This window comes from Dermacentor albipictus, chromosome 6 (assembly GCF_038994185.2).
Source record: "Dermacentor albipictus isolate Rhodes 1998 colony chromosome 6, USDA_Dalb.pri_finalv2, whole genome shotgun sequence".
Classification (NCBI taxonomy): Eukaryota; Metazoa; Arthropoda; class Arachnida; order Ixodida; family Ixodidae; genus Dermacentor; species Dermacentor albipictus.
In genome coordinates, this window is record NC_091826.1 from 8,631,627 (window position 1) to 8,647,086 (window position 15,460).

Sequence of the window (15,460 nt, forward strand, 5' to 3'; positions counted from 1 at the left end):
AGCCGAGTTGCTATCCACAAAACATGCCGATGGGCGCGCGACAAGTCTAGAAGTCCGACTTACCGCGACCGGAAGCGAGCGAATATGTTCGCCCCATGCTGGATCCCAACGCCTGGTCGTTCGCGTGTATAGTCACGCGAATCGTGGCGCGTTCGAAGGCGGCCACGCGAGGCGGTCTCGCAGATGCATCGGTCGCCGAGCGCGCGGAATGTCCGCGCTGCTTCGGCGACCCGCCGGGGAAGAGCGTTGCTGCACGTGCGGCACGCTTCCTGCCTCGAACCCAAGAGCGCGCGCCTTGTCTCTCCCGCCGAGGGTAACCCCGCAGCCGCGCAACACTAGCGCCATCTCTCGGACTGCGCCTGTACCACTCGGACCGCCGCGTGTGCGGCGAAGCCTCACTACAGGAGACGCGCTATGCGGGAAAAACATCAGGGGAGGCGTGAGGGTCGCGCATCCCCACAGGTATTAAGGCAAACGCAAGCGCAAGGGGACAGAGTCTGGCCGCTTAATTGTGCCTTAATGGGATGAGCCGTGAGATGAGCAGAAGGGCAAATGTGAATGGTCTGCACGGTGCAGCCACCTGGTGGCACAAAGCTCAACCATACACAATAGCAGCAACGAAGTGTATTCTTCTTTGCAGCTGGTGTGTATTTTTCGCAGGAGTGTAATCATCAACACGTTGTTTTTATAAATGTTTAAAATGTTTTACACTTGGTTAGAGCAATATTAGCGCTTTGTTTGGCTGGTTAAGCGTTGCGCCAACAAGTGTATGGACCGTGCAGACTGATCAGGCCGCTCACGTACGTCTACGCTAAAGTTCCTTCATCAGCTTGAGTTTATGCCTCCAGTCATTTGCTGAGATGACCAGCTTGCCTGTGGTTACCGGAATACAAAACACGTTCGGCGCTACGACAGAATGCTCGCAATGCACGCTGCTTCGATAGCTCTCGCTTGGGGCCGACGGCCAAGCGGCTAGCGGAGAGGTCTCGCGCCGGCAGGGGCGGGCTCCAAAACAACCGGAAGTAGACGATGTGACATCGCATCGTGACGCTGAACCAGTGAAGGCGGAGCTTAGCCCTGCTCGCTCGGCGAATGAGTTGAGGAGGAAAAGCATGGCTAGGGAGGAGGGTAACTTCTAATCGCTTGTAGCTCCATTAATACGTAACGCTTCACTTAAATTGTGGTGCGAATGTTCTACTTAAGCTGTACCCTACGCATCTACAAAATTTGTCTGAGCCGTTTCAGGGGCCCTTTAAGGTAGCATATCTAGTCTGTGCTGGAAGTTAACCAAAGATCGGTAGGACGGTTGGCTTTGGGAGCCCATAGTAAAACCACAAATGAGGCAATGCAAATTGACATGTGTTGGGCGTCTTTTGAAGTCACTGAAGCACACAGCAAAATTACTTTTGAAGAAAGACTCAGGAACGTGGATTCAAATAAATAGGCAGCTGGAAATTCACAAGTATGTGTACTTGAAAAGCATGAACAAAGAATGGAGGAAGAGATCAAGAAAGTTGGCAACAAAGTACAAGGTAATTGAGACTGTAATTAGACAACCAGCAGTCATCAGACAGAAACAGAGACAGTTAATTGGATGCAAAGAATGGAAACAAAAAGGACCATGGAGATTTATAAGAATGAGAAGAAAGAAATTAGAAGGGAAAATCTGTACGATAATACAAAGGGCAGTGCCTTGCTATTTGAGACTCGAGCTGGTAGCTCAAGGAAAAACACATGCTGGAGCAAATATTAGGAAATAGATGAGGCATGCGTATGCTGCAGCAAAAATACGGAGACCACTCGGCGCATTCTAACGCAATGTGAAGAGATTCACCCAGCGAGAACCGTAGGTAACGTATACCTTCCCGAAATGTTTAGGTTGAAAGTCGATGGAAGTGTCAACTGGTCAGCAGTCAAGATAACCAAGAGACATTTATATTATTGGTGGTAAAAGCAGGGAAGAGATTGATATGACTGGATCTCTTACACTCATAGCTAGTGGTACAAGCCAGATTCTTAAAGAAAAAAAAAAGATTAAGATGTGTACAAAATTGCTATATCCTCCTGAGACCCGGGATGCATTTGGGTGCACAGATTTTTTCCAAACTTTCAGAATAAGTCAGTAGGTTTATGAAGATGAAAAGTGTTAAATATTTTTTTAACAGCCCTGATAGTTTCAGCTCAGCGTGATGTCCAATATATTGGACACCGGGACGCTACCCGGTCTTTTTCACCCAGCGCGCACGTAATGTCATACCGCAGATATTGCACTCAAACTCGTGTGCAAAAATATTTTAATAACTCGAAAGGCAAAGTAATGAAGAAAGTATAAAAAAGAGCATTCCTCTGCTCAACAAAAATTTTGCTCTTGTGTTCACTGCCTGTGGGCAACTTCAAAACGCTTTTTTTTTTCCTGGGTGATGCCGAAGAAGAGCCGACATTTGGTGAAAAAGATATTTGTTTTCATCTCGCAGCCATGTAGTCTGCAACGGGCAGCGTTTGCAGTGTCTGCCAGCATTGAGCAGTGGGTAGTGCTCTTTTTTTGGGGTTCTCGAGGAGGCAGTCGAGCCTGCCTTGATGGCGGATGCCACTAGGCTTCGTTCTGACTCTCCGTTTCATCCTGCCTCTTCCCTTGAGCCACGAGAGTCTCGGCAACAGATTGGTGGAACTGCATATATTTCAGTATTTCTTTCCGCTGTTTCTTTAGGGAGGGTATGTGCAGCGTGTACTGCACCCACGAGTTGCTGAGAGCAATGTAGAAGAGGTGAAAGATGGGTCTGACTGTCCACTTGTTGACGCGTGCTTTTATTCTGTAGTAACTTATCATTTGGTCTGCCTTGTCAACACCCCCCATGTTGACGTTGTACATGAGCACAATATCTGGTGGAGGGACATCGATATGTCCTTTTCCTTACGAGACCACCTGCGACAGGTGTCTTGCGGATCCTAGCCATGGATTGAAAAAAGAAAAGTTATCCACTTAATTCATCAGACACGCGAGGCCAGTCCCCTAAAGAAAAAAAAGAGACGCGATTTCGTCCACAAGCCGCTAAATGCCAACAGTACTCGCCTGCTGTTCATAACAACGCCATCTCAAAAGCGCGGTCAAAATAACCGGGTTGAGTCCTAGCGTCCAACATAATGGACACGCGAAATCAAAGGAAGCGTGAAAAAAAGTAAGCGCGCCAAAAATTTAAATTTCGTATTCTGCGCTTATGCTGTTGTATTAACTTTATTATAAAATCAAAGATATGCCCTGAAAGTAGGTAGAAATACGAGAAACAGTGCTTACTTCTCCGGCAGCTGCCCTAAAACGCCGCGCCGCTGAATGCCGCCATTGTGGAACTGTTTCGGCAGGAATTTGAAAGATGTATTTTCATGAATGCTGCATAGATGGCGCCAACAGGTGTCCAATAGGTTGGACAGTGTGGTTTTATGAGGATGAAAGCCTTGTCACAGGAGTGCTGTCTTATTTCTTAATGTCCAATATATTGGACAAATCCCCATAGCGGGGTCTCAGGAGGATATAAAAAACATCTATAGCATACCTGATTAAATCAAGCAGGCTAGGCGACTATTTTTCACCGCCCCGTTTTAAAGGGGATGCCATTAAATCATCATCATCATCACCACATTCTCGCATGCTTCCCTCGTGACAGCCAGCGCTATGAGACACTGCGCCTCTGGTCGCAGCATCGGCGATCAGAGGTGGTGGCAGGCACTGCACGGGGTTCCGAACGCGTTGCTTGAGGAAGTAGCGCTTGAAGTACCGGTTGGCTTCTGCGTACTGGTAAGGCACGGTAGTGAGGGTGTGGGGATGCGTGACTCTCACACGTCCCCTGATATGTTGTTTTCCCGCATAGCTCCCATCTCTTGTAATCCGGCTTCGCCACGTAGCTTTGTGCAAGTGGCAGTCGGTCTGGTTGAAGTGCATTGCGAGAGATGGTGCGAGTGTGGCTTTGCTAACGCCGCCTAAAGGTGGAGTTACTTGGGCGCAAAAAGGGAGAAGGCTCTTCCTCTTTGGCTCGGGGTTGGCAAGCGGCGCAGACGTTCTGCGCGTGCGCCGATCCATGCTTCTGTGAGACCGTCTCGCGGAGCCTACCCCGGAATGGATGAACACGATTGTTCGAAAGCGCCACCGTTCGTGTGACCGTACGCGCGAACGACCAGGCCTTGGTGTCCAGCATGGGGCAAACGTATTCACTCGTTATCTGGTCACGGCAAGTTGGACTTCCGCGATTTGTTGCGCACCCATGAGCATGTTTTGTGGATAGCAACTTGGCTAGCAGGCATAAGTTTATGAAAGGTGCAACAAATGGCCTTGTGATTGTTTGCACTACTGTGTTGTCGTTCCTTTGTCCCGAGAGCATGGGTGAGAACTCCACAAGGGAAAGCACCCCCCATTAACGAATGCAATATAGTACTGTAAATAACCACCTCCCAATGCATGCTCAACATATTCTTAAATAGTAGATGGGGTTAGTTCTTCATAAATGTTTTGGTTATCCATTGATTTTTATCAAATTTCTGCGTTGTCGTTGCCCATAGTGCTAATTGTGCAGATGAAATTTACAGACAAGCCAGAGCCAGCATGGAGGCCCCGGCACCTTCCTTGTTCACTTGCTTTGCGGCTTCAAACAAACACCACCGATTTCACAAGCTGGCCAGTTACGTTTGCGCATATAACAAAATTATTCTGCCGATGTTGACATTAGGCGCACGTTTAGGCTCGTAACAAGATCTGGAATGCACCAACACGAACCCGCATACGCACGAGAGGCACAGGAATAGGCATCGGCACATCATCCGAATTCTACAAAGTAAACCTATGTGCGAGGACAAAGGGCAATGGTTAGCTTCGCTGTTGCATGATAGCCGTTGCCGTATGATATTGCACAATGCAGTGACTTATCTCCAATGTGATCTTATCATTGGCTCGTCTGAACCTTGGGCACGGAGCAAGAAACATTTAGCCGTGGGAACCCCGCTGTTTTCGTCGACCACAAAAGGTCACAAGCCCGTGGAGCAGCTATCGTGCTGGCGGTACCTGGTGGCCGAGAAAGAAATTACTGCCATTTCGGTTGCCAAGGCAACCGGCCATGTGTGCTGCTTGTGTTCGGCCTCACACCTGGCACAAGTTCTACTGAGGTTACTCGCATGCGCTTCTGCAGCACTGGTAGGCTGGACAGCGATTGGTGCTGCGCTTCAACCATTTGATCACAGTAAAAAATAAAATGCATTCCTTTTGATGACTGCTAAAATAAGATGATCTGTAGCTTCTGGTTGTAGGCGCCACTATTATTTTATACCCACGCAATGAATTTGATTGGATGGGTGTAAGCACTGTTGGCATTCGTCGAAGGCAAAGCGTGCCTTCAACTTCTTCGAGTATATGACCAAGGTGATTTTCTTCAAGCTCACGGACTTCACACGCTGTATGAACATCACTGACGTTCCATGCCATTGATGTTCCTGGCTTGTCGTATACACTCGTTCTTCACATTTTAATGGTAGCATGATTGATATTTGATGATGCTACCCGGGGAGTCCGCTTCTTTTTCGGGGATGTCAAAGATGCTGGAGACGGAAGAAAGATGCAAAGGACAGCCTCTGGACGCAGTCCAGCTTTCTTTCAGGTGGTCTGGGATTACCTTGCCTCTAAGCTCAACGTAGTATTTATCCTTTCTCACCATGTTGTTCGTGAAGTGCTTCTCAGAGACATAATCTCTCAATGCAAGCTGACGGCCATCCCCAGGAATTGCCACATCCCATGCTTGCAGCCATTCAGGATCATTTGGAACCTTCAAGATGCTCACCTTTGCCCTCCAAGACTTGTGCCTGCTTTTGCAGTTTTTAGCGAAACACCTGTATCCCGTCTTAAGCTAGCAAATTCCTAAGAAGGGCATTTGCGCGTAGCAGTGCTGTTAGTATTACAGCCCTCTAACAGACATCGGCAATAACTGTGGCGCTTTGACTTAAAGGCAAACACAACCTTACAGCATGCTCGATGAAGCGAACGTCCGTGTCATCTGCTTGTTGTCTGCTTTGAGTGGAAGACACGGGTGCCACTGAAGAGAGCATGGCTGAGCTGCCCACTCAGGTGTCTGCTTTCTTTTTTTTTCCGCTGCAGTTTGTATGATGCGCTGCAAGGCGCCGCCACTGCATGTGCCCCCATCGGCTCATGCTATTTTTATGACTTTATCTAGTCACCCGCCCGCCTGCGCCCGCACTGACAGCAGTTCCAACTCCCAAATATTCTTTCCCCGTGATCTTGGGGCAACCACCTCCTCTTTCTTGCCATAGAAAACAAAGGAAGTTTGCGCTTTGCTTTTCGTGGACACTTGTCCAGTTTTTTGTCTTTTCTTTTTTTAAGAGAGAGTTGATTTGCACTTGCGTTCGCAATAAGAACAACAAAGAAACGGCATATCAACAGTTTTCTAAGCAGACCCACTGGCAGGTCTATATGAGCGCTGTGCTGGCAGCATCAGGGCACTAGTTGCTGTAGTAACAGCGAACCGGAAGGTGCCTCCCGGTGTGCTGGCGCACTGAGCCAATAGGAGGGCCGCATGCATCGCAAGGTTCATCCGACCGGCCTGTGATTGTTTTACGTTTGCATTTTTTCGATACGTCCATCGTTGGCGAGGATGCGGGGAACGGAAAGGCGGAACTTATAGCTTTCGAATATTTGATCTTGCCGTTTAATGGGGGAATTGGCCGATGTTGAGGTGGGCTTTGAGAACAGAAGGTTTACTTGCATTATATACTGGACTTGGAAGCAAGTAAAATAAAAGTAAAAAGTAATTGACGGCCAGCAGAAAATCGTACGCTGTGGCTCCCCATTTCCTATGGTTCTCTGGCTTATCACCCCTTCAGTACATCGAGGTCACATCACTTTCAGACAATCGTCAAGGCCGTGCAGATGTCGTCATTTTCATCCAATCGACGAGCCCGTACAGGTGTCATTTTCCTCCACTCGTGGAGCCCGTGCAAGCGGCGTCATGTTCGGCCAAAAGGGACACTCCCTGGGCTCTACCTTCCGATGGCCGCATCCGTCCTGCATTGCTTCCTCGCCTAGTCGTCCGTGGACGACCTTTCAGTGCTGCAAAGCAACTTTTTTCGGGACTAAGGTTAGCTACCCCAAAACATGCTGACCTCCGTGTATACTTTCGGGAAGCGTCACCGAGAGGGTGGCGACAAAAGCTCCCTGTGCGACACATAAGGGCGGGATGGCCAGCCTGTGTGGCGGGTCCAGTAGCATGGTCGATGCGCACCTGCACACCATAATTGGAAAATATCGACGAGCAGTTGTGCTCAGAAAACTTAACTGATGCTGAGAAATGGTCTGTATCTAACACGAACGATACCAAAATCATGGTGCGCAGCGGCGGGAAAGACGAAAAATAGCTCTGTGAACTCCAGTGTTTCTGTGTGAATTTAGGCTCTTTCTCGCCATCCTCACTGACAAAACAATTTTTTTTTTTACACTTAGGGTGCGTTTTGGGGCAAATTATATTGGTACAGTGCAGACTAGGCGTTATAGATGCAGAAACAAGTAGTTGCCAAAAAATGAATATTTTTTCCCGCGATTTTAAGTTTTTAAGACCTGAAATGGAAGCAACTGCGTCCAAAGTATTGCTCTGGTTTTTGAGAAACGTACCAAATAAACAGTCACTTTTCTCATTTAGACAATCATTTTTATCTGTTTATTTCGTCTTCTCTTTCTTTTTTTCTTGTGCCAAGTTGCAGGTCAGCTGAGCGACTGGGAAGTTTTAATAACAGTGGAAACACAGTAAGCAGATTCTGTCAGTCCGACATTCACGAGAACTTGAGCACGTGTCATTGATCTTTCACTTTTGGTACGCTGAGCCGCTTGTGTCTGCTACTTCTAGGACTGTCGGTGCAACTATATCAAGCCTATATATAAATTCAGCTTGGTTTTGTGGTACTTCTCTTGCAACACCAGTTACGACATACTGCATAGCTAAGGGCTAAGGAGATGAAGGAGTCGTGTTTCAGTATATTGTGGTTCTCATGATTGATACGGTAGCAGAGTAGGGTATCATTCATGCAGGCCCCAGAATAATTGCTCAGCATATTTTAACCACCTTCCTATTCCAGCAAAATGGTCTTAACCACTACTTTGTGGTCGCACTACCCTTCCTGTTATCCACCAGTGGTACTGCCCTTGGTGTCGCTACAGCAGTGGAAGCACTCTGGCATTGGTTGTGAAAATCTTCACAGAAGCACAGTGTGTGAAGCCATCATAGCTGGTGGTACGCAGCAGAGCAGAAACAGAAAAAAGAGTATGGTACCACAATGTAGAAATTATTGCAAGCTGGAGTACTGGGCGAGTTAGTGTGCATCCATGGTAGGTGTGTGTCATCGCCTTTATTTGTGCAATTGTTTCCTTGTGTGCTGCCACTATGAGTGATGGGAAATGAATTCAGCCTTTTGTTCCTCTGAAGGCCTGTAATCATCGTCACAATTGCTGGGATGGGGGGTGAATGCAGTTGCAAACCATGTTTTTCGTCCTCTGATGCCTGTGGCTTGGCTGTTGCAGGATCTTTTCAAGAATTCCCACAGGGAACAGTCCTCCGGCAGCCTCCTGTAACTTCCAGCTAAGAGCAAGATTTCTGACTAAATATTTTTAGGTTGCCCTTTAGAATTTAAGTTAACAGATCCTGTGTGTTGCCTTGGTTCTGGCTGTGGGAGGCATGCATGTTCCATAATGAGAACAATGTTTCATTGAATCTAATTTGACATGAACATGCCAAGTCATCAATCAAGCAAACAATTTTTATTTGTGCCAATTAGAGCCTAAGTATGTAAAGCTGGGAACCCAGAACCATAAGCTCGTAAGAGGATCCAATCAGGAGCAGCCGAAATAGACAGTCCACTAGGTGGACTCTTACAGAATATCCCCCCTGTAGTAAACACATTGCGTGGTATCTTTCATGAACATACATTTAAAATAAAAGAATGCATTTTTCAGAAAATATATGATTATGCAAATGATATTGCGCAACAAAAAATGACATGGATGTGAGAGAAGACGACGCACCAAGCGCAAACTTTCAACTAAGTTTATTGTACCTCTGAATTGATTTTATACATGTGAAGCAGTGTAGACCATGCATGCGCTTACAGTAAGAAAATGAACTGCGCATTCTTGTAACATAGAATCGTAACATGTAACATAGAACTTGACTCGTAGCTATGTTACATGGATGTGCAGTTAATTTTCTTGTAAGCGCATGCGCGGTCTACACTGCTTCACTTGTATAAAATCGATTCAGTGGTGTAATAAACTTAGTTGAAAGTTTGCGCTTGGTGTGTCGTCTTCTCTCACGTCCATGGCGTTTTTTGTTGCGCAATATCATTTGAGTAATGGATTACCAACTTGCCCGGAATGCTGCTCTCAATATGATTATGCTTGGAAAGGGCGTATGCTTGGGCATGTTGGTAATCCATAGTACAGTGAAACCTCGTAAAACTAGTTGGCTAGAGCTTGGAAGAAGTACGTACTAAACAGTTGTACTGCTTAACCGAAATAGCATGAGATCGCACACTTACCTGCCAAAAACGGAACTCAGAGAGAGTACAATCAATGGGGGAAAAACATGCAGTATTTATTCACTTCGCGCGATAAAAGTGTTATTGTCGTTTGATGCCGCGGTGGCCTAGCAGCGACGACAGCAGCCTCAAACTTACTGAAGCTGTGAGCCTGCTTTCAGCCGGCCCCCTCTTCTCAGCAAACACTGGCATGGCGGATTCCTCGTTGGCGTTGCATATTCTCCGTGCAAGAGCACTGTAGCGCTGCAGAAGTCACAGGGCACCTTTTTCATTGTGAGGTGCTGTTCTCGTCACAACGATTGCATTCATGAGGCTGATGTAATGCGCAGCTTCTGCCACTGTCGGGCCTGAATCACCTGTACTGTTGCTTTCCGTGTCGTCCTTCGGTAACAACAGAGGCAACGATGGCGAAATATCGAACCTCGTAGCCGACATCTCTTCGCGGTCACAGCAGTGCTGCCGAGCAACTTCTTCGCATTCCAAATGCTACACACTGTAGCCAATGGTAGATCCCTGTTGCATGCCAGTGCCGACTTTTTCGTGTCATGCTTGATAGCACGAACATTGTCCAATTTTTCTTCTATACTGAGCACCCGGTTCGGCATGACGCGAGTCCTTGCTGGCATGACGCCACAATGCCTCTGGCACGGCACGGCGCTGAAATTTTGTTGATGTTGATGTGGCTTCACGTGAAAATGCACAGGATGCTTGGAGGCCATTGTTTCGATCTCTGAGGCTTGTTGTTCTGCCAGGCTACCCGATGGGGACAACGCACCGCCGTGATTCCGCGATAAAAAGTGGAAACACTATACGTGTTCACCAATACGTATATAATAGTACGTAACGATACGGTTTATGCGGATACAAAACACATTATGTCCAATGGCTGCTGAGTCGGGGATGTTAGATTACTACTTTTGAAACGAAACTACTGTTTAAGTGGGTACGGTTTAACAAGTTTTACTGTAACAACTTTCTTAGTGTACATGAAAGAACACAGGTCTGAAAGGAACAGTGCAGAAACAGTGTCTATCCTTTCAGTGCTGTGTTCTTTTTTTTTGTGTTAAAAAGTTGTTACATGTATATGCAATCACATAACAGATTATCAGGGACATAAAGCATGCTAACAAAAGTGTAAAACCGTCAAACATGAAATGTGTTGATTTATTCCTGCTTGTCAGACATGTAGTTATGCAGAACACCTTTAAAAGAGTTGTATCATGTTCAAGTGTTAATTTCTTGGAGTAAACTCTTCCAGAGTTGTGTGGCAACATGTTGCTGCGAAACAGTATTTGCTATGACAAAGAGGTGAGCAGTGTGAAGACGACGATGCTGATTAGAGGCTAGCACGGGCTGTTGCCTCTTGGCCAAGTGCGGCGTATTTCCTTGTATATATGCTGTATATAGCTTTTCGTCTGCGTCTTCCCACGTAACATATCTGGTGGAGGTGGACGTTCCCTGTACCTCGTCACGGAGCTTCGCAGTGGACGGTACGTCGAGCCTTTCTTCATGGCTCCCGGCGAAGACAATTCGACTCAGCTGCCTCTGACACCTGCTGCCACGTTAACGACCTACATCGCTCTCCCCGCTCTCCGTGATCCTGGCGTATTCTCAGGCAAAGATGGGGAAGACATCGAGGACTGGATCAGCCTGTACGAACACGTCGGCTGCAATAACCGGTGGGACCCTACTATCATGCTCGCCAACGTAGTCTTTTGCCTCGGTGGCACACCTTGGGTTTGGTTTCAGACGCACGAAGATGAGCTCATCAGTTGGGATTCGCTTAAGCAAGAGCTCCGAGACTTGTTCGGCAACCCCTATGGTCACCAACTTGCCTCGCAGAAGGCGTTATCTGGCCATGTGCAGACGTCAACAGAGCCCCACGTCACGTACATTCAGGACGTCTTGGCTCTGTGCCACAAAGTTGACACGCACATGGCTGAGTCAGACAACGTTTCCCACATCCTCAAAGGCATTGCCGATGATGCCTTCAACTTGCTCGTTTTCAACGATGTGGCGACAGTGGATGCAGTTATAAAAGAGTGCCGCCACCTGGGACTCACTAAATGCCGACGTATCGACCAGCAGTTTGCCCGTCTGCCCAACACCCCAGCGACATCTTCCTGTGCCGATGCCTCTCGTCCTAACAACACTGGCGATGTTAACAGGATCATCCGGCGTGAGATCGAGGCCGCCTGTCCGGCTGCCTTCGACTCCAGCTCCTCCAATGCACCTGCAGTCATGGTTTCCCTGATCCAGGCAGTTGTTCGCCAGGAGTTTGCAAACTTGGGTCTTCACACTGCTCACCTCTTTGTCGTCACAAATACTCTCCTGTAGCACTAGATAAGAAAACAAACTGTAATTTGCCCTTATCTCCGGGACTAATGTAGAAAAGTGATCTAGATATTTGTTAAGATGTAATTTGGCATCATATTTGTATTGGTGGGCATATGTTGAATAAATCTGACGAGTAGTAAGATAACATGGTAATTAACACAAAGGGCTAGGGGAAGTATATGAAATATATTACAGGCAAATCATACAGATTCCCATTTTCATAGGAAAAGAATGCAGTGCAGCACACTAGTATTTGGCGCAACTTATGGGGGAATGTCATTCCCAGTGTTTAAAGCTGCCACAGTGCAGGCACATCTTTGAATGAAAAATATAGATGAGATGGAAAAAATGACCCGCCGTGGTTGCTCAGTGGCTATGGTGTTGGGCTGCTGAGCACGAGGTCGCGGGATCGAATTCCGGCCACGGCGGCCGCATTTCGATGGGGGCGAAATGCGAAAACACCCATGTGCTTAGATTTAGGCGCACGTTAAAGAACCCCAGGTGGTCAAAATTTCCGGAGTCCTCCACTACGGCGTGCCTCATAATCAGAAAGTGGTTTTGGCACGTAAAACTCCAAATATTATTATTGAGATGGAAAAAATGCAACTTTAAAGTATATTTCTTCCATAAGGACACCTATACGTTGCCAGCACATTAAATTTGCAAAAATAGAAGCAAGAATGTAAAAAAGCAGTGTTAGAAACCAGAGAGGTAATGTCTGCTACAAAGGTCACAAGTGTGACATTTATGCATTTCGCCTCAATATCAAGCAGCAAAATTAATAGATCACTCAGATGTTTTCTCCCGTAGCATACCATCTAGTTATTGCAGTTTTTGTGCATATGTAACAAGACTACTTGTATAACACAAAGATAGACTTTTTGAAGTCTGAAGAAAAAGAAAGGTATGCAATTATAAAATTAATTGACATCATGCAAAATAGTCTAAGCCAAAAGCTGAGAACAGCTGAAATGATACCACGAATATTGTTCTTATTTATTGTTTGTGGTGCTCTATGCAGTCTCGAGTGACGCTCAACGAGTTCCTGTCCGTGTTGACCAGCGATGGAGGTCCAGAGTGCCTCATTTGGATGCCCCTTCTCCATCGCATGGCCAACGTGGAGAATGGTATAAGTGGCTCTAGTTTTGATAGTGCATGGGTTGATCACTCCTTGAATAAAGCACAAGTGAACACACTGTATGAGGCAGTACACACCTTGAACAAGCCAAAGGTACATGTGCAGAAAAACTCTCTTAAGATTGAGGCAGAAAGGGAGGCATCCTAAATGTTACAAGCATGAATTGGAACACAGACGAGGCAATGGAAGCAAAAGCACAAGTAATTCAACCCTCTGTCCTGATTTGTGCTGTAACATTCAGGACAATACAGAACCATCTACAGTCAAACCCGTTTATAACGAACTCAATAGTTCCGCGAAAAGTGGTTGTTATATCACTAGTTCGTTATATATGGACTCACCCTCAAACACGCTAAAAAATTAACTACACTGAAGCTGGCGTCAACAATTATAATTCAGAAGCACTTTGGTCTGAAAGCCAGATTTTCAGCGTCATTCTTGTTCCCGGTGCGTTTCCACACCTAGCTGCAAACTTCTGTTAGAAACGGCCATTTAAAGAACGAAATGCAGCGGCATGTAGCTCTTTCAGAACGGCACCCAGTTCAGATCACCTGTCATTTTGAAGCTGCAGCAGAGCCGCCACTTTTATTTGAGAGCTTGTGATATACTTTACTACCAGCGAGACCTGACTGTATTAGGCAAAGGAGAGGGAAGCATTCTAGTTGGTCGGAAGCGTAAACTTCGGAAGCTACTGCGGCCTGCCACCATTCTACAAATGTGAATGCGGAATTCTGCGAAGTCACGCAAGAGCTGTGAAATTACGTTATCTATGTCGCTTTGGGTGAAAAAAAAGAAATGCTGTGTTCGAAAGGTAAAATGTCACCACGAACCATTATCAGCAATCTGCAACGTATAAATGAAGTGCCACTGAACCACGATTTGCAATATTGCATTGTGGCAGTGCATGGTGCAGCATTCTCACCAACTCGGGCCACGTAGGATCACATCGACAGGAACGCTTGAGTGGCCGTGATGGAAACACATAGATGGCCATTCCATATCGTTGAAACAGGCGTAATGCACATGGTGGTACACGGACAATTGCGAAAAAAACTAGAGTGACGCTGTCGTGGGCACCAGCAAACGACCCGCGCCATGCTGTTTATGCGGTGAGTGGCACGCCTCCACCCTGGAGGCGTGACTTAATATGCATCACCTTTGTGGCTTCTGAAATCTGCACGAGGCAGTTGCTTGCTCATCTCAAAGGCCGTATCATCATCGCGGTTGGACTGGAGCGAGGTGTGCGCTGTCGTGCTTCCGTGCTTTGGCACTTCGTGTGTACCCTCTTTTTACTGTGACGAGGTTTGGAGCATTCGTTGTAACAGTACAGCAATTAAATAAAAATAGTTTCTCACATCTGGCAGTAATTTCCATAGCGAGGGACAGACAATCATAAATGCACTGATATGTGGTCATTATAACCAATGGATTGTTATATCTGCGATCATTATAAGTGGGTTCGATTGTAGCACAATCTGTGACTACGGTTAAACTTTGATGTAACAAAATCGGTAAAAACGGCAAGTTGCTTCGTTATATCGAAATTTCATAGTATCGAAATTTGACCTATTGTGCTAATATATTAGTACAACCGCTGATGGATTTTTCTGACATGGAAGGGCTGGCAAAAGTTTCCAAATTATCGTACAATTGGAAAAAGCCAATTTGAATGGTTGTTGAATTTTAGAGTCGGCGCCGAAAGGTACGGTTTCATGCTGTGTCGATGATACAGTTAAACCTTGATGTAACGCAGTCGGTAAAATTGGCAACGTGCTTGGTTAATAGAAATTTCGTTGTATTGAAATTCAACCTTTTATGCAAATAAGTATAGTCGCCGGTCTATTTTTCTGACACAGAAAGGGGCTGCAGAATTTTCCTATTTGTTGAGCTGTTGAAAAAAGCAAATTCGAATGAGAAAACAATTCATTTTGATAAATTTGGGAGTCGGTGACGAGTGATACAGTTTCATGTCATGTACATCGATGATATGTTCTCAACGGTATGCATTAAGCGAAGACTCAGGTGAGGTCTTCGCAAATGAGGTGGAGTCACTCATTTGCGTGCACTCCACCTCCCGCACTGGGTCGACACTATCAAGTAAAGCACCAGCAGCGAGGAGCAAATGCTTCGTCTGCCTCTCGCTCCAACAGGTCCCCGAAACTCAAGAAAACACAGCCTCCAATACTAAATGCACCGTAAGACAGCTTACATAGTGCCACGCTGTGTCAGCACGCCTAGCCTTTTCACACGCGGCATATTACCTCTAAGAAGGTTGCATGGCTGTGTATGCACTCATCCGCACTTACAGCCATGCATAGCCATGGTCGAGACTCGCGCCAGAAATCAAGACATGCTAACTGGCACCCCCCCCCCCCCCCTTCCACCTTCTTGCGCACTCTTTATGGCGTTACT

At 46.5% G+C, this 15,460-nt stretch overlaps 1 protein-coding gene across 4 annotated transcripts in view; it reads left to right on the forward strand.

The window, feature by feature from the left end:
- Window positions 1–15,460, forward strand: part of LOC135896454 (dystrobrevin beta-like) — a 66,367-nt gene that overhangs the window by 14,902 nt on the left and 36,005 nt on the right. For all 4 annotated transcript variants that reach the window (XM_065424833.1, XM_065424835.1, XM_065424834.1 and 1 more), the window contains one exon: window positions 12,932–13,037. In XM_065424833.1, the coding sequence (XP_065280905.1) occupies window positions 12,932–13,037 (106 nt within the window). The remainder of the gene's footprint in view (window positions 1–12,931; window positions 13,038–15,460) is intronic.